Source organism: Halichoeres trimaculatus, unplaced genomic scaffold, assembly GCF_033239565.1.
Source record: "Halichoeres trimaculatus isolate MK-OKI-2021-1 unplaced genomic scaffold, fHalTri1.1 fHalTri1_scaffold_19, whole genome shotgun sequence".
Lineage (NCBI taxonomy): Eukaryota > Metazoa > Chordata > Actinopteri > Labriformes > Labridae > Halichoeres > Halichoeres trimaculatus.
Window position 1 is genome coordinate 18,956,796 of NW_027437197.1, and position 19,600 is coordinate 18,976,395.

Sequence of the window (19,600 nt, forward strand, 5' to 3'; positions counted from 1 at the left end):
TCCTCTAGTTTTCCACATGTGAAAAGACCGAAAAATGCTCCTTCTGCAAATTGCTGTTCTACACATGTAGACTAAAAAGTATGTGACAATGCGTCAACTTGGAATAAAATGTAGAAATTCAACAGCTGTGAAGATAAGAGGTCAACTTGATTTGATAGCTAATGTTTTTAATCACTGGAGCCAAATGTTGGTGTTTGGGGTTTTTTTTACATTGTATTGTGGAGATTGTACACCTTTACTTGGAAAAGAAAGGACATTGCACTGCAGGAAAGTGGGAGAGGGCTTGAGGTTTTTTGTGTGTACTTGATTTTTTTCTGAGAACAAGTGTTGCCTTTTTAAGGTCACAGCTAACGTGACTCACAGGTGAAAACACCACAGTGGTCAGCAAAGAAGCTTTGGGCCCAGATCTATACCTCATGCAGAGTATTCAAATGCTGCCTCAACGCAACTCCAGGTTGACTGGGTGTAGTTTGAGTACTCTGCATCAGAAACAAATGACTTGACAGAGATTATATCCATGTATCTCATGGTCTGTGGTGGTTTAGTTACATATTTTTTGAGAGGAAAAGACTCATAAGATTCTAATTATAGAAAATTCCACCATAGGAATTGTTTTTAATTCTTTTTTACCAAGTTTTATCACATCTGACATTAAAGAAAAACACTCATGTTAAACAAACAATGTGGCTTTTACATCCCTTTGGATCTGTCTCACACAGAGCAAACAGTGATTTCAGTGATGATCTACATACAGTGGATGCTATTCCAGTTTCATCGAGCCTCAGCAGTGATATTTACACAGGCGTATCTGTTGTGAAATGATGATGTACCTAAATGGTGTTCCAAAGAGGATAGAAGCTGGACAATACTTAAACAAAAACAAAAATCAGCTTTTAAAAACGTGATTTACATTCATATCACTCTGAGCTAGCTGTACCTTCCTTGCATAGACGTCAGGGTTTTATTTCAAGTGTACAGCTCTGAAAAATGAGTAAACTTCATGCTTTTTTGATCCACTTTCAGTCAGACATAAGATAAAAAAAAAGGCTTTGGCTGCACGACATTAATTTATAAAAAAAAATAAATATACAGTGTGCAAAAGTGTTTGAATATTTACAAAACTTACAAAACATTTCATCATTTATACAGTGTAAAAAAGACAGGAACCTGACAGCCATGCTCACCAACTCAATGAAACAGTAGTCATGTAGTCATGGATTTGAAGTTATCACAAATTAAAAAACAAAAACAGTTCCTCTTGTTTGAGATTCAGTCAAAAGGGAAAAAAAGAGTCAGGAGTAACTTTCATTTTCAGTCCATGTGGTCATCCACAGTTTTTTATCAAAAGGATCCAGTTTCACATTTCCATCTTTACGTTCAGGAGTTTCCTTTTTGATCCGCACGGCGTGATAACGGGGGACGCTGTCCTCTTGCTTGGAGCGCTGAAAGAATCCACACTGGTAGGAGAGATTTTAAGAAACATGATGGGTTATAAAGGTTTAGAGGATATCAAAATAAGCCAATCACTACAGGAGATGTGCAGCAATGTTAAGCATGCTTTGCAGCTTTCTTTATGAGGCAAAAAAGCCATGCAGGATGAGATGTCAGCGAAAGCAACTGCAGAGCACAGAGGATGGGTTATGAAGCCTTATAAACAAAATTCAGAGACACATATCGTACAAAAACCACTCAAAGATCATTGTTGTTTCTGTAAAATCTCTTCTTCAGCACAGTAAAATATGTGTCTGGTTGAATTTTGGAGCATTGAAGCGGCCGATTCAGCTTCAAAGTGAGTTCATGAGAAAGTGCAGTTTCACACTCCATGCTGGCAGCTTGCTTTTACCCCTGTTTAGAGGATAAATCAGGCCTCAGCAGTGAGTTTTTCTTTGTCAGAAGGCTGAACATGGATCTCTGCCTTGTGATATGCAGCATCGAACTCGTCTTTTGATGCTCTCTTGAAGAAACCGCACTGAGGGGGAGCAAGGGAAGGTGGGTGGGTTGTTAGGAGGGACAAACTGAATCAGTGATGTGATTTTTCTCTGAACTTTTCCCATATCATTAAGTGAAGTTTATATTTTCACCAGATTTTATATGACGTATCTTCTATTACTAAACATGTTTGATATGAACCTTTAACGCCCCATTACCTTCCACAGCAGAAACACCAACAAAGCCAAAATCAGCACCCCAGCAAGAACAGCCACCAGGATGATCCACCAGGGAACGCCACTGTGCTGCGCTACTTCACTGTCTGGAGACAGAGTCACTGTGACCTGTCAAAAAAACATCAGTGTGAGGGAAACCGAGACATCAGGAGAGTTCAGAACGAGATGTGTTGCTGCTGTTGTTTTATTTACTTCAGTGTCAGGAGTTGGCAGGATCATGTTTTTGGCCTTAGTGTGGAGGACAAGAGAGGCCTTCACAATGATCCGCAGGTGAGAGAGAGAGGCATAATCCTGTGGGGGGGAGGCGAAGTTCACATGAGACAAAAGATGAAACCCTCAGGGTTAAATGCACAAAAAACATAAAATAAAATAAAATAAAAATAAAATAAAATAAAATAAAATAAAATAAAATAAAATAAAATAAAATAAAATAAAATAAAATAAAATATAATTAAATTAAATTAAATAAAACAAAATAAAATGTGTTACCTCGATGAACGTAGAGTTCCAGAGACGAGATTTCAGTTCAACTGCAGTACCGTCCAGGCCCTGAAGAGGGCACTTGAGCACCACACATTTGATCTCATCATCACATGTCTGAAACAAACACATGAAGGATTACAGTCACACTTTTGAATAATGTTTTTAACCTGACAGAATGAAGTTGCACTCACCAAAACTTTACTTTTGCCAAACACAGGAGACAATTTCGCTGCAGTTTTTTTTTCTCCAATTTCACGCTTTGTTCTTGAAGCAGGAGACTCCTGAAAGAAAAAAAAAAGCTCTTTTAATACTTTAAAGAAATTAAGTGCAGCAGGTTGATATCATAAAAAAATGTGAATGTACACACCTTGATGTGTTTGAGAGAGCTGATCTCAGACTGTGGAGAACACAGCACCTCCTGTGGTCCAGTTGAAGTGATCTTCACCAGGTAGAGAAGCCATTTCCCATGTTCGTTATACTTGGGCCACTGAATGTGAAGTGAGGCTTTGACCGAAGACGTCAAAGTCTTCCACAAGTTGTTGATCTGTTAAAAGAAATTTATAGGTAACTACTTATTTTTTTTTAACAGCAGGACTGTCAGATGAGATCAGATAAGTTTAGACTTACTTTGAACGTATAGTTAACTAAACTTCCAATCTCTTCTTCTGTCTTCATGGCACTTTCACCTTTCACTACACCTCCAAATGAAACCTGATTAGGGTTCACCTCCCTGATAAAAAAAAACAAGATTTGTTTTTTAACTTAGATTGTTGTTCTAAACTTGTTCTAAGTCAAAGTTTAGTGACATATACTCACCCACTGACTGACAGGGGCAGTTCAATTATTACTTTGGCCTTCACTTTAACAGGAGTAATATTTTCCTGCACACTTGTCCTAAAAGAAAAAAAATGTCTTAACATAATTTTTTAGCTTAATCCTCTCACACGTGCAGAGCTGACCCACAGCTGTTCTGTGCTTACGTCTGTAGATGTAGATCGACATCAATCTCTGTGGTGTCAAGAGTCATATTCACGGTGCTCAGGATGATGTAAAATGTTATCTAATGGGCACAAAATTAAAACATTTGATTTGAATTTGTTGAACATGAGGACAAAAATGAATGTGTACACCTGAAGACAACATACCTTGGAGTCTCTCTTGAAAGGATTCCCCAGATCACAGTCTGAGTGAGAGCCGCTCTGATTGGCTTTGCAGATGATCGGCTTTTCTAGCTGAAAAAGAGAATATGTGGTTAGAAGTGGTTAGAAAACTTTAAATTATAACATAAATCAATCATTCTGAGAGCTTATATCCAGAGCTAGGGACGCTTCTATTGAAAGCTTGGCTCACACATCTTCTTTCTAAGCTTCATTTTCCCTCCTTTACCATTGTTTGAGGTGAGCGGACTCCAGAGTACGACAGCGATTCTGGGAAACTTCCCACCACCTTTGCCTCGTAAGCATCATCCCCGTTCATGTTGTTCACTGTCACCCTTACAGCCAAGTCTTTCCTCTCATAGTTCAGATGAAACACAGGGATGTTGTTCTTCCTGCAGGTAAACAAACACATTCGATCACTTCAGTCCAAACTCTTCGATTTTGAATAACCTGATTCTTCAGGAAAGGAATTAAAAACTCACATGGGTAACGGGGAGTAAACATCCAGGTTGTTTTGTTTGTAGAATAATTTATACTCCATCTTCAGATTGCTCCTGCAGATATGATCCCTCCCACATCCTTCTTTTACAAAGTTGACCTTTCAAAAAAATTAACAAAAACACATTCAAACTTTTCTGTATAGTAGAGATTCCTCTGATTACTTTCTAATAAATGTTGCAGCGTAAAGGATCACCTGTTTGACGTCTTTACTCGGCTGAGAGGAGTCTAAAACGGGCATGAGAGGAGGGAGGCCGTTCCTTGTCTGTCTTCTCTTTGTGCCGACGATTTCTGCAGACACCTCGATGGGAATGCTTCTCATTTTGTCTTTAATGTTGTCCTGAAAGAAAATCAGAAATAGCAGCAGAGGAGCCAAAAAAAAGGACGTCCCTCTAAATGATTTTATTAAACAGGAAGAAGAAAACTCTTCGGTCAAACAGCGAGCTTGTTATTTCCTATGCTGTCTTAATTCTGCCGTAGATGCTCAAAAATAAACAAAACAATTTGCAATAAAAACGTGCCAACAAACTCAGAATCTGATTTGTGTCATACTAATCTTGTCAAATCTTCTACTCCAGCTTTCAACCTTGGTACAAAAACTATACCTTCCCGTAAATTATTCCGACTGAATCTAATAGTTTCTGGATTTTTCTCTCTTTCTGGATTTTTCTCTCTTTCTGGGTTTTATCACACAAATGTGATTTAATAGTAAGGATGTTTTACCTTCAGTTTGGTGACTATCTTTGTACACGTTTCCTGTTTTTGGCCACGGAGGTCCAAGGTGCCATTAAAGAGGTGATCTACTTCCGTGCGGGACTTGTTCAGGAACGTCACTCTGGAGGGGAGTCCCTGTTTCCTGCGATCTCCATCCGCCTCAACAGAGAAACTGATCGCTGTCATGAAGAAGAAAACATGTAATGACACTTTTTTTTCTTTTTACTGGGCTAACCTCTGATTCTATTTGCTGATCCTGGGTTCGTTAAGACATCATACTTACTGAGTCTTGGGTTGTAGGATGCAGGGTTTGCTGTGTATGTGAAACATGCATCCACTGTAAAGCTAAAGAGGAAGTATTTCATGTTAACATTTATAAAAGGATGTAGTGATTAAATAAAGCCAAGTGCAATGAAAGAATATCAGAATGCTCACCAAATGCTGTTTCCACAGGTTTTTATTGTGAGGTCAATTTCCTGTGGAGATATTTTGACATCCCTCCTGATGCTGATGACTGGCCGTGCCCTGGAAGAAAGGCAGTTAAATTGAGTGTTACACAAATCAGAAAGGTTTAAATTCACTTGCAGTTAGTGAAGAAAAAATAAAGTACCTGTAAATTAAAGCTGAGTCAGACAAAGAGCCGACAGCTATGTCAGGATAAGAGTTAGTGTCCAGGTCCATGTTCCCAGCCAGAGAGTATCCAAAGAGTTTCATGTTGTGCTGCTTTCCTGAAAGGATCTGTGATAAAGAAGGAATTCATTGAATTAAATGTAATACAACATACAATTTTATATCATTCTGTCTTTCATGTTCCTGGACTTGTCAGGTGAATGTAGCTCATATTAAGTCTAGTGAAACAGTTTTAATTGAAACTAAGACATAAAAAATTGCACAGATTTCAGTTTTTACTGCACAAGACTGAACAACATCAGAAGAGTTGTGGGCAGAAAACTAAAATCTTGAGCTAAGAGTGGCAGAAACTACAGAGAGGGCTGATAGTTCCCTCGAAAAATCATTAAGACACATTCATTTTAACATATTTATATTACAAAGCAGTGTTATCAATATGAAAACCTAACAAAAGCTGCCTCTACTAAAGCTTTACCAACCGACCTGGGCTGGCGTGACTTTGATTCCCTCTGCAGAGCCGTGATATATATAGACTTTTCCAGCTCCGCCCTCTTCATAAGGAGCTCCAACAGCGATGTCTGCATGTAGAAGGGGTATTGACATATATTATTGGACTTCAACTAAAAGAAAAAAACATTGTAAAGCTTTTAATTCAAAGCTGCATTACCTTCAAATGAGTCTTGATTTATGTCTCCAATGTTCTCCACAGCCAGCCCAAACATGGAGTCTTTGGTCCCGTTAAGACGAACAGGAGTGACTCTTTCCCACCTTCCTGCCTGGTTCATGTAAACATAAACAGCTCCTCCGATGTCTCTGTCCTTCATGTAAAACTGAGGCGCTCCTACAACTATGTCCTGCCATCTAGATCATAAAACAGAACTTCTGAGTTTGCATTCTTGTACGTTTTATTCTGTGTCTCAAATAAAGAATAAACATCTGTAAGTTAAGCAAAACAAAGGCAGCAACTTTTCCTACCCATCACCGTTCAGGTCCACCACAGCCAGGTCATATCCAAAGGAGGAGGCTAGCCCTGGTCCCTGTAGAGTGTGCTCCACCAAAAGTCTACCCGAGGCATTATTCTCTTTCTTTAGCAGGACCACAGCTCCACTGTGATTGGCTCTAGGAGCTCCAGCCACTATTGTCAAGCCACGACTCCTCATGATTTTGTGTCCCGAATCGAGGGAAAACCCTTCAACGCAAAACATACAGAACATAAGTATGTGATTTTGAGATGCACTATTTCTTCTTGCTTCATGCTGTTGCACTGCCTGACCAGTAGGAGTCACTGGTGCTGCAAGAAGGAGCAAGAGCTTATCCTGTCATTTTTCTCCTGAGCAGCTGGTAACAATAGTAGGAAACCTAGTTACCGGAGAAGCAACAATTGATGTTTCTCATTAGTTTCAGATGAGAAGATGAAGAATAAACAGGTTTTCACAACACTCAAGGCTCAACTCAAAAAAGGAATTTGCTTGTCTTTGCATAAATTCTTCCCAACGAAAAATGTTTTTTTTTTTCTCAGGCTTTTGCGAGCAGCTGTGGGTAACCCCAATCTGAGTCACATTGTTTGCATCGGAGCACTCCTGTTAATTTTTCAGAGCACATTTTGGCTTAATACAGTAACAAAAACATGTAACTCATAATTCTAATGATAAAAAAGTTGCTCAAGCATGTTTTGGAGGTATAAAACACACCAAGGTAGCTGTTAGCAGGCAGAGGCACAAGCTCAGGGTTCAAGAGATGCTCATCCCCAACTTCATATGGGCCGTCATCGTACACTCCCATCTCCAGCAATGTGTTGTTCTTCTGCTCCACTCGAACAATTCCTGCAAGGGGAGTTAAATTATAAATTAAACAATAGTTTTAAGCAAAAACAGTAAAAGTTTTAAAAATTGATTTGGTAAAGCCTTCTTTAAGTCTCTAACCTTTCCAGTTGTAAGCTCCCGGTGCTCCAAACACCACATAGTGGTAATCCTTCGTAAACGTAGCAGCCAAACCCTGCTGACAAGATCCAAACATCTCATGGCCCCTTGCTCTGCCTTCACAGAAGTTCCAGTTTCCTCCATCCTCGTCAGAGGAAGTGTCAATGGTCAGGTCCTGACTCAGGACGTAACAGCGTCCGGTGATGTCCCGGGACTCCTGAGGTGTGTTGACAAACAAGCGCCTTTGATAGCGGTGAGCACAGGTCTAAATTTTTTAAAGAAAGAAACAGCCTGGTTGAAGTTTATACCTTGATCGACCTTGTAATGATGTTTAAAAAGTTCAGTTTGACTCACCACAATCTTTCCTCCAGGTCCCTGACTCTGAACCGTCACCCCCATCCACTGGTTCTCCTTATTCTCAATTCGGACGTTCTCTTTGAAAATAAAACAACAGCAGACAAATTATGAGCTGTCAAGTTTTAAGGATGGATAAGACAGATATATTGATTACTTACCTTCATTATCGAAGACAACACGCTCACAGTCATGGCTCTGAGTAATTTCACATTTATAAAGACCTCCTGTGATGTTAGCAGTCTGTTTCCCCAAAGCTCGGGCTCTGGGTGCACCGATTAACAACCTGCAGGAAAATAAAAAAATCTAATGAACTTTTACTGATTATTACTTCTTTGCTGTAGAAAACCTGCATTTCTACTCCTCACAGCAGCAGAGTGCTGAATTTTGTACACCTGTGTGAGGCAGTGACCTTTTGGCATAGCAACAAGAATGTAATGTTTTAGTGTCTAGAAAGAGGATGCAACACATCTGCTGGCTGTCAGAAATGCTGATTTTATGGTAATGATTGTCGAAGGAGTCAGTTTCACTTCTTCATTATACAACCTCAAGACCAGAAGTTCATTTCAGACCAGGGGCCTTTATTGTCAGTCATATTTTTAATTCAGATTATCTCTTCCTGAGAGAGTAAATAACCTGTTTTAAAACCTATTCCAACAATTAGAAGAGCAATTACTATCATCACAAAAAAGAAGGTTTCAGTAAATTATAAAATGAAAAAAAAAAACAACAACAGTTAGAATGTGGCAGAAATTGAGTCAGCTTTTGGGTGTGCACTTACAGTTCCTCCACAATGGACAGTTCTTTGTGTCTTTGTTGAACAAAAATGTCAAATGTGTCTCAGAAAGAATGACTAAGCACGTTCGGACTGTGAATGCTGTTTGCACCCCATCACTTCCTCAAAGAGCTGATTTTATGATAAGAAACAAACGTGAAAACTTGGGTACGAGACAGAGCAGCACTGTTCCAACATTCTGCAGAGGGCAAAGGAGCAGCGAGGCGGACAATTTGGAGCGTGTTCACTGTTTTGTCCAAACACAGTTCATGGGCCACAGCTTCTCCTCTAAGCCCACAATCTCACACAGACAGGACGGGCATGAAAAGAGGATGTGTTTCAGGGGGTGCAGGCATTATTGCTAACACTTATCTGACAAAAACACATCAAATGTTCTTTCATATATTGATTTTAGGACAGTAGCCTGCCAAAAACAAAAAGCCAGAGCACTATAGTTTCAGAAATAGGAACTTAAGTCAGCATGTTTTGAATTTGGACTTGCACTGAAATGTCTCTGAAGGATAGCATCATGTTGACTGCATTGGTAACCTTTTGCACACTCAAAATCTACATGCTTTCCTGCCACACGACCTGTGTTGTGGAGAAAAGAAAACCCAAACTGGTTATATTATTTCCTGTCTCTTGTTTCCTGAGTAACAGCTTGAGCCAACCAACAGCTTAAAAAAAATTAATGATGAAAACATGCCACTGAGATGAACCACTATGACTTGACTTGAAATTACTGTTGTTAGAATAAGGGTTAAATTTGGAAACTAGGTCAGCTGATCTGAAGAAGATAAGAACATTAAAACAGTAAAAAGCTTGGAATACTTACAAGAACAGTTATTAAGAATTATCTAAGTGGCCAAAACAAATTACATAAGATTCTGAAAGTACATGTTTCAGGGAGGCTTTACTCCCATGTTAGAATGAACATGCACATGTACTGTGAAGGAATTTACTCAAACAAGAGGATATCCTCTCCACCCTTTGCTCCTCCTTGTTGCTATGTAGCTCCTTCAGAAGCAAACCTCCTGATCTGTGTCACATCCCTGTGAGTCATCATCTAAGACTGAAGATTAAACTACAAACCCTCTTCTCAAAGAAAACCCAGCCCAGTTACAACTTATGTTCTTAAATTCTGAAAAATAAACAAGATTTTTGAAATGGTAAACAAATAGTCAACAAACCATAGTGTGTGACTAAAAGATCTGTACAAGAAGCACTTCAGTTCCTTCACATCAGCACATTCCAGGGACAGAGATGACTACTTTAATACCCCATAAGAGGGGGTATTGTGCTTTTTTTAGGCTTTATGTCATTTTGGTGCCACTGTCATAGCTTTATATGATTTAAAGCTAAAATATAAAAAAAATCCTGTTTTCTCACACAGGTGTTTCAGAAAGCTTGAATTTTAGCCTCAGTTTGAAGCACTTTAATTTAGCTACTGTCTCTTTAAGGCCACCTGCTTCATAATCCCCCGTCTCTCTGAGAACTACAACAGTTTTAGGATTAAATGCAAAGGAATTGTTGCATTTTGGCCACTCATCTACACAAATACTGTGTTTTAGCCCATCTAAACAAAGGGGAACACTTGAAATAGGCAGCAGAGTGTGATTTTGCTGAAACACTGCAGCCACCATTGTTGTGTAAACAGCAAACTGGAGTTATAAGTGGAAACACTTTTATTGCGGCAACTTAAATTGCCATGTGCAAGCGGTTAAATCGCCAACTACAGGCCTGGCATGCACACTACAACATGTTCAGTTGCTCAGCGGTGTATACGCAGATGTTTTTTTACGGCGTTATTTGCGCTTTTGGGTAAAATATTGTCCTGTAAGTAGTATCTGATTGGCCAGCTCTCTGGGAGCCTGTCAAGAAGAGATATGGGCAGACCTTGGTGTTTAAGGTCCTTGTAGACCTTAAGGTCTACAACAAAGCCACAAAGATCTGTATGTGACATCATCATTTCAGCAAGTCTTGTGAAGATCTTTTGCTATTTTTAGAACAAAGCATTGAGAAGTTAGACAGGTTCAGGGATTTCTACAACATGTGAAAATGTATCAGAACGTCCAGCATTGTTAGTATATATTTGTGTTTAAAATGTGGGAAAGCATAATTACCCCTCTTTAATTTCATTCAATTCCACATTTAAGAACCCCCAACTCATGTACAGGAAAACAGCTTTGACAGAACAGCAGAGCTTTTGGGGAAAGTTGTTGAATTTAGCAAGTATATGAGGGGTAACATTGACATTTACTTGACAGACTTGCTGACACATGGCCTAGTTTTTCAGACTTTCCTCTGCTTTTTATGTTATGTTATGTTATTATACGGCACAGTTTGGAAAAGAGAGGAGTTCAGCTAGAGCTTGAAGCCGTATCCTCAAAAGTGAATACAGTCACTGGCCAGGAATACAGTTATGTAAATAAAAAAGTCATTCACATAGCAGGTCACAACAGATGTTTTAGGAAAGACATGTGTTTCAGTATAAGGAAGAGGAAATTGCACAAAATGTCAAAGAATTATTCATCTTCTTCACAGAGCCTGAAATTACGAGGTCAAACACTAAAACTTGGAGTGAAACAGTATAAGCAAGCAATCCATATTTTGAGAGTGTCGATATATGATACATCTAACTATGTTTCAAACTATCATGTATGAGTGTTTTATTAGGTAGACTGGTATCTGCCATGCTTCAGTGTGAACCATATCCCATCATGCAGCAGGTCTTTCAGTGCAGTGTAAATGGACTGCTGAGGGTTTACACAGTGATCTCACTGGCCTTTGTTAACAGATGTGGGCCAGAGCTCCTCCAGCTGTGCACTCAAAGCCACAAGGACTGCTGCAGCTGTTCTAACTGTTTCACTTTACTCACACAAGCACAAGCACACACGCATAAACACACACACACACACACACACACAAACAACCAATGCTGACCTGTGATTGGCTGTGACTTAAGGTTCAAAACAGAGACTTTTCTACCCATCGTGACCACATCTATGAATCTTTTTCTATGCAACTTAACCTCTTTTTTAAGAGAGACAGACTTTGGTGTTAAGTTTGGTGGGAATGTCTGGACTGATGATTCACGGATGGGTTTCATCTATCAAGTTACATGGGCACAGATGGTCATGTATGTCCACTCAAATGGCTTTTTTGCTCTGGTTTCTTTCACTGGATGTTAAAGCCACATCATTAACCCGACACATTATTCATCCAGCCGTCATCCAGTTGCCCTTTTGTGCGATGCCTCATGGTGTTCAGTCTTCTGCTAAAACATGGATTTCATTGTTTCTTCCACTCATGGGAAACCAATATAAGACAAAATAGACCATAAGTACAGGAAGACTCTAACTTGTGCTTTCAATAAACTGATTTAGATCGTTTTCATCCTCATAAAATCACTTCAATGATACAGTTAAATAGAAGTTATATAGCATTTGGCTCCGAAGCATTAAGAAGACCAGTTGAGTTTTGTCTTATCTCGTCACACATGCTGCTCTTCATCAGCATTTACAAAGAACCCTGTGAAAGCCCGCGTTCCTCTCCTCACCTCTGATTCATTATAATCACATTAATGTAAGCAGCGACATACAGTAGAGCTAAGCAGCTGCTGCTGATCATCATCAGACACACGTTCCAGTAAGAGCACAAGAGACAGATGCAGAGTGTGTGACACACCGCTGCTGGTTAGTGGTTTCACGAGAGCACAGTCTTCTTCACAGAGGTTGCTGTTTATCATCTGCTGCTGTGTGCTCTGATCAGCTTTCACTAGACTCCTCTGGCTAATTATGTGGGGGGGTCACATGAGGATTTAAGCAGAGGGAGGTTGAAGCATTTATTCAGTGTTCTAGCTAGTGACAAGAATTTGCAGGGGGAAGTTTTTTAAGGTAGTAGTGCAGGCAATAGACAACAACAAAAGAATTTACTTTTAGATTGCAAAGTTCAAGTTGACGTGTCAAGATTTCTTGTTTGGTCTAGACAGCAGTTTAAAACCTCAAAACTATCAGTTTATGGAGCATTTACATAAAACAAAGCAGTAAATCTTCAAAGTGAAAGAGTCATAATCAGCATTTTTCTCACTTAACTTGAAAACTGACAGGTTATCCAGATGTGTTAGTTTATTTTCCCTCAAACACAGTAGCGCGCACAGGAAGTGGCAGTGGCAGTGGTCCCCCTTTATGGCCCATTTGTTGAGAAACATGCGCTAAGGTGCTCACTTTGGAGCCTAAACTTGCGCCTTCCTGGTTGGCAAATCACACTAAACTGCCTCCTTTGGTGGCAAAAAATACATGCTCAAGTGCCCTCCTGGGGTTCAATATACGTGCCTAAGTGCCCCCATGGTTGCAAAGTACAACTTGGGTGAAAAAAAACATGTGAAACGTCTCCCTTGGGTGGAAAAAAAAGAATAAAACTGCCCCCTTGTCTGGCAAAAAAAGCATGCTCCTGGTAGGTAAAATATAACTACCCTCTTGGGAGGCAAAATGTGTGCTAAAGTGCTGTCTTCAGTGGCGAGAACCTACTGCAAGTGCCTTTTTTTCTTCCTCTGCCCTTTAAAAGGTTTGTGCATCCCACTGATAAAACATAAATGTTGCTTCCCTTATGCTTAAATTTCAGTTTAAAGCTCTTACGAGGATCTCTCTGTTTGTTTGTTTTTGGCGCCCCCTGTGGTAAAAGCAGAACATCTTAACCTTTTGCAACTTTTTCCAGTACATGTTTTAGAGTTGTTGCTGTAAAAGAAAAACACCCTGTTGTGTTTGAAACATATATTAAACAATATTGGTTGTTGAAGGTATAAAGACAAGTGTGATTTGCAGTCCCAACCTATCACTTTACCGGACACAGATTTTTAAGCAGGAGTTTCACATTTCAGTAAAACTACAGTGACAGTTTATCTTTACTCTTATGGTCAGGTGACAAAGAGGCAACAGCGGCTCAAAACTCCCCTCAAGAGCTCCAACTATAAAGCTTCTCTCAAAAAGCAGCTTTCTCATACCCCGTGACATGTCAGGTGAATCTTCACCCTTCTCTTACTTTTACTGGCTACAAACCAATAATCAGCCCAGTGTGATATTTCAAGCCTCTGTTTGCACGACAAATATTACATCCACTTCCACGACTTCCACTCTCTTTACACTTATCAAGTCTGACAAAAGTAAACGTGCCTCTATTCAGGAAAGCACAAAGGAATCCTTGTCCTCAGAAATGCATTTGAAAAGACAGCTAAAGAAGTTTTGTATGAGCAGGAATGCCTCACAACAAGAGCTCTCTTTCAGCCAAAACACCAGGAAGATAAAATTCCTGGAGTTAAGTCTAATCTGAGTGATCTTCTGGAAATCTCTCTCACTCCTCCTATCAGGAATTCTCATCCCTGCTCTGTGCCTCAACATGCTGCTGCGGGCTCCTGTCCTGTTCACATGTCTACGGTAGCTGCAGCAGTCCACCCCACCCTGATCAATCTTCACTCGAACCCCCCATCACACTTTTGGTGTGGAGGCTCAAACTGATGTCTTCCCTGCTTCTCCCCAGGGCAGGTTATATGAGGGGATGTGAGTCACAGTGATGCATGATTTTAGCAGAGAGAATCCTTTTAATGCTGCATTAAGGAGACATTATGCCTGTTAGTGCTCTAAGTCATAACCTTTCATGACTTGGAACAATGAAAATCTGCTTGAAATGTGTAAATAAAAGTAAATAACTGGTCAGAAAGATGCAAGAAATTTGAATAAGGCTTACTACTCACACTGATTCTTTTTTTTCTCTGCTCCCTCAGTTTGACCTCACAGGCTCATTTGCATCACAGTTATAACCATTGTTTATCCACTTGTTGTCTTTCAGCTTCTTCCCCTTTAACATCCAAAGCACCGCAGGAAGACACATATAGCCTCCATAGAAAACTAGAACAAAACACGCAGATTCTGAGTGAAACACTGCAGGCTGTAGTAGCTACAGTATCTTTCAAAGGCTGCAACTCACAAATAGAGGATGTGAAAAAACTCAGTCTGGCAGATGTAGAAGCTGGGATTGAGAGGATGTTTTGTGCAGGATGATTCAATGAGAATCGAATTAAATGAGTTATAAAGGCAGAAAGTTAAAATTAGTCATCAGTTAGTGAACCTGGTTCCTCAGGTGCGCTGTTATCCGTCAGTGAGAGCGTGAAGAGAAGCAGCACTAAAGTGAAAAAGTAGAAGATAAATGTATCACTCACATTCTCTTGTCAGGGTTGAGCTGCCGGTGCATGGCAAGCGAAAACCCGAACAGGCTCCCCGGTTCCCCGTCTTTCCTGATGACATGCCGGGTGTCAAGATTGAAGGCGAGCACCACAGTTTGCTCCAGAGCAGAAAAATAGATTAAAAGTGCCAAAGAAGCAGAGAGGTGTCCTCCCTGCAGCAGCATAGCAGCACCGTCCAGACGCGTCTCTATGGTCCAAAGTTCAGAGCTGCAGCTGACCTGCTGCTCCTCTCTGATCAGCCCGGTGCTGTTTGACTGAGAGCCGCTGTGGATGTTTGTGTCCCTGCTGAGATGTGTGCGCGTTCCTGCTCCATGACGCCCCCTCCGGTCACCGAGCAGAATCACACTCCAGTCAGAGGCTGGAAAGTAAAGGAATATTAAAACCCTTTTTTAAAATGCATCAGTATTTTAGGTTAAATGGAAATAAAATAGCGTTTCTCAATCTTAGTTCTCCTTTCCGAAACAAATCCAAATCATGTAAAGGGCACAAACACGTGTATTTGCACAATTTAATATGATATCTGTTTCAGCTTTGAGAAATGTGATTTTCTTCACAAATATGAGAGCTGTTTGTCAAAGATGTAGTCTTAGAGAGTTCAAGAGGACACATAACAGAGCCCAGGAGACACTACTTAGGTTGTTGTGCCAGATAAACAGCAAGTGTCTACAGTCAGCTGGACAAACAAACCTCCTACATTCAGACAGACAGTCAGACAAGCTGCTGTAGGTCTCTAACAGGCTGAAGCAGTTGGAAATCTTAATTTAAACCAGGTTTAATAAGAACACAAACTGATATGTTGTGGGATGTCTACAGGTTAGGGGGTTGATCATCCATCCAGAAAGAATGAATGAAATATTAATGTGCTCACTCATCAGCAGCACCTGCTAAGGACATAGTTCATGAATAAATAATCACATTAATCATAGAGCTTGTGGTTTGTGTTAATGAAAAAGAGATGTCTTGTTTTGTAATGATGCAAGAAGTTAGAGGAAAAACTTTCATTACAGCTTCAAAAACTCACAAAGTTCCTGAAAAGCTGATGTTAAAACAGTTCATAGCTCCCATTCAGCAGTGATTGTATAAGCCAGCAGCTTGTTATCATTCAAACCTGCAGGAAACATGAAACAGCTCGACTGTATCACCCACTTCTTTAGTGTATCTGCTGCTGTTTGATGGTAGTGTGAAGCTGGAACCAGCAACGATCACACAACAGAGCTCAAAACAATGAGAGCATTGTTGATGTTACAAAGCCCTCCACGTCTCAGTGTGTCTGAGTCCAAGTGGGTTTCTGTATGTGTATGTATGTGTGTTTGTGTGTGTGTGTGTTGGCAGGATGTAGCTGGAGGGGTTTGCTCTGGGGTCTTAACCACATTCCTAATTGAAGCAAACGACTTTGGACGCCCTGGTATAAGATATGTGAATGGCATCTCTGTTGCTGTGGGTTTGGTAACAGTTGCATCAGCACTTAACAAGTCAGTCAGAAAAACAGGCGAGCTGTTTAGGATAGAGGCAGTCTGGTGTCCATGGGGAAAGCACTTTAGTTCAAATACTGCAGTAACATATGGAGGTACCGGCCTACCTCCTGTAGTATTTACATTCTGTGTAATATTTTTGTCTACTCCACTGATTTCCAAATACTGTGGTCCAAATATGTGGACATAAAGATATCAAGAGTTAACATTCAGCGAACCCTGCTATGAGAGCATAGATTAATTAAAAAAAAAAAAAAATTATAGATGAATCAGTTAAGTAAAAATGTTCTGTTCTAAGAGTCTGAGATAATGATGACATCTTTTTTTAAATAAAATCAAGGGCTGCAAATTGGTGCTTAACCTGTTTAATCTCAAAATTTCCCCTGTAAAATGAGTCTGGGCACTTTAGTCCTCAGACCTCTCTCGTACATAGTTTCCCCATTTTGATCTTTTTATACATATTAATAATCAGGATATAACTAGGATATAAAGAGGCCTGGTCTGGTGACTATTGACACCTGTTACATGATACTGAGATTACTTATTGGACACAACCTATTCTTTCATTTTAAAACTGAAGCTTGTTACCCAAAGTCAAACCAACACTTCAAGAAAAAAAACAGTGCTACAATCATTGTTGCCAGGAGGATTCAATAGGTTAAGATCCAAAAACTGCAATTCTTTAAATGGCCTCATGGGACTTGGTTCAATAGCGAGTCAATCCACATTCAAACATGTTAAATTTGGATGCAGAACAAAACATTTTGGTTCAATTCTTAGTTTTCTTATTGAGTAATAATGTGTAATCAATGAACTTTTGGTCGACTTACTAATTGAACCATGTGTGTCTAACTGAAAATAGCGCAAAGAGAGCATACAAAAAGTTGAAGCTTAAAACTGTTATGGTTTATCAAAGATGTGGGCAGAACCTGTGGAAACAGGCACATTTTTACAATTATGCAACATCACTTCTTCGCTCAGTACTCTGAAAACTACGACTCACAAAGTACTGAAAGTTAAATGTCTCATTTGTATCTGATTCAGGATTTTAGCTGCTCAGCAGTTCAGGGTCTCCCCTTTCACATTTAACATATGTTGCTCCATAACCTGTTCCTATTGCTCAGATTTAATGATGCCTCCCCAAATATGTGAGCAACACACGTCAGGGGCACTTATGCATCCCCAAACATGCTGGCTTTTAAACTGTATGTGGATAAAAAGCTGGATGTCCCCTCCCCTCTTCAGAATGAAGGATTTGTATTTTACATCAGTGAATGCTGTGGGATTTGCTTGATAAATCTAAACAGCAAAACATCACTTATTTTAATTGTTGATTCAGCGTAACTAGCTTTAAGCGCTCTAACCCGTCCACACAAACAGCACTTTCATGTCCCTCTTTGCCCTGGGTGGTTGCGTAACATGATCTGTGAGAGGAGGTGAAGCTGCCTGACCTTGTATTGTCTTCGGTCAGTGGGAATGGAGAAACTGGAGAGATGGCACAGGTTGAACAGGTGGACCCCTGCAGGTGATGAGGCCTTTCTTCACAGATTAGCCACGCTGTTGTTTGAACAAAATGAAGAATGGCTGAGGAGAGGTCTGTGTGGCCCTCTGGTCAAATCACTGTGGAGATATTAGGTTTCAATCACAGATCCTCTCAAACTTAATACATATTTTACATATTTCACAAGTCTTTCTTTTCTGTTCTTATAAACCGAGGGAAAAAACAACTTCTTCTTTTAATTACATATCTTGATGTAGGATTGATACTTTGAAGATTAAAAGCTGTTTATTTGATTTGAGCTCTGAAACTCAAACCTAAATGAGACAGCAGGGCCAGCTCCTTGAGTTTCACAGTAATGAAGTCCACATAACAGTGACTGGTGGAGGAAACCAAACCCCAAAGTTATCAGAGCATGCTCAAAATGCACAGCTGGCACTGGGAATTTAGTAGCAGTCCAAGGCACAAAAAAACCTGTGTTGTCCTAACTTTGTAAACAGATGGATGCTGTTTCTTTAAATTAGAGATTCTGGGGATACTTCCATATTTTCTAAAATTTATGGACATTAGCATCAATAAGACAGTGAAAGACATGTAAAAGCAATGACAGCCCTGTGAATCCAGCTAATAAACAGAAATTTGGGGTGCAGATGTTAAGTATCTGCACAGAGGTTAAACCTTTTTTCTTTTATGTTGATCTGATTAAGTTTTAGAAGCTCTGAAACTCAAAGCCAAGTGAGACAGAAAAATCTGCTTCTAAGGTTTCACAGCGATGAAGTCAACATAACAGAAGGTGGTGGAGGAAACCAAACCCAAAAGTTATGGGAGAGGCAAAAAAACATGTCCAAAAGGCATAGCTGGGGTAGACATTTTTTTGGCTGGTGTGCCAATACATGAGACCACACTTATGATGGCAATGCAAAGTGAGAACAGATGGCTGTTGTTGTTTAAAATTAATTACTTTTGATGGGCTGAAGTCAGTGCTCAAGTCTACTGGAAAAGACACTTCAACAGAGGATTTTTCTACAGCATGAAACACATCTCGCTGTGCTGAGACATTCTGTAGATATAGTCCATAACTAACTTCACCCTTAAGGAAATCTAGTGGATAGGATAGAATACAGTGTCATGCCAAAGAGTGCAAAGCAATGTGAGGAGTTGTATGGAAATATGAGACAAAAAGATGCCACGCAATGTGATACGCAGAGTTTGGACACAGTCTTCATGTTTCCCAATGTGAAACACGGATGCTGAGTGTCCGCCATCGTTGTGTCTGCATCAGTAGCTCTGTGATGCATCCCAGCGTTAAATCGTCCTGTGTGAAAGTGGGAGCAGATGATCCTGGTCCTGTTGTGACAGTGCTGTGGTCCTTTGTGAGGAGACCATCCACAGTAAATCTGCTCCACTCCCCTCACACAAAGGACTGCTTCCATTTATGGATCCTGGGTGGGGGGTGTGCCGCTGAATCAACAATGGAGGGAGCAGGACCTCGCAGACCCCTCTAAATTCTTTCTCAGGCAGGCCGTGCAGATGACACAGAGAATTCTGGGGATTCCTTTGTTGCTCCTGCAAAGATGAGAAGTATTTTTGTTGTATATGGAGGTATTTCCTGAAGTACGCCTTATGGCTTTGTCTTGACTTTCATGTTATGAAGCAGACAGGGGGTTTACCTGAGGAGGGAATCTGTTATTTTGGGG

At 40.1% G+C, this 19,600-nt stretch overlaps 1 protein-coding gene across 2 annotated transcripts; it reads right to left on the reverse strand.

Moving 5' to 3' along the window:
• Positions 1-635: 635 nt before the first annotated feature.
• On the reverse strand, positions 636-18,384 carry itga6a (integrin, alpha 6a). Of its 2 annotated transcripts, XM_074694566.1 has the most exons (27): positions 17,857-18,382; positions 14,910-15,291; positions 8,082-8,206; positions 7,921-8,000; positions 7,570-7,831; positions 7,339-7,470; positions 6,623-6,836; positions 6,315-6,508; positions 6,131-6,225; positions 5,628-5,755; positions 5,453-5,542; positions 5,301-5,362; positions 5,027-5,196; positions 4,500-4,643; positions 4,288-4,403; positions 4,035-4,197; positions 3,794-3,880; positions 3,629-3,708; positions 3,465-3,542; positions 3,276-3,378; positions 3,016-3,192; positions 2,840-2,929; positions 2,655-2,762; positions 2,358-2,456; positions 2,148-2,273; positions 1,844-1,969; positions 1,318-1,457 (listed from the first exon to the last, which is right to left on the reverse strand). In XM_074694566.1, the coding sequence occupies exons 2-26, from the start codon at positions 15,095-15,097 to the stop codon at positions 1,862-1,864; spliced, it is 3,219 nt and encodes a 1,072-aa protein (XP_074550667.1). In that variant the 5' UTR covers positions 15,098-15,291; positions 17,857-18,382; the 3' UTR covers positions 1,318-1,457; positions 1,844-1,861. The 2 variants fall into 2 exon arrangements, with proteins under 2 accessions (XP_074550666.1, XP_074550667.1); XM_074694565.1 differs by lacking the exon at positions 1,844-1,969 and having other exon boundaries at positions 636-1,457; positions 17,857-18,384.
• Between the last annotated feature and the right edge of the window lie 1,216 nt (positions 18,385-19,600).

Bases quoted from the DNA above. Each gene is read 5' to 3' on its own strand.
- itga6a (XM_074694565.1), bottom strand. From the start codon at position 15,097: ATGCTGCTGCAGGGAGGACACCTCTCTGCTTCTTTGGCACTTTTAATC. The intron at 7,471-7,569 runs GTTAGAGACTTA...CTCCCCTTGCAG, and splicing joins GGGAGCTTACAACTGGAAAG to GAATTGTTCGAGTGGAGCAG. The intron at 3,543-3,628 runs GTAAGCACAGAA...TTTTTCTTTTAG, and splicing joins GTCGATCTACATCTACAGAC to GACAAGTGTGCAGGAAAATA.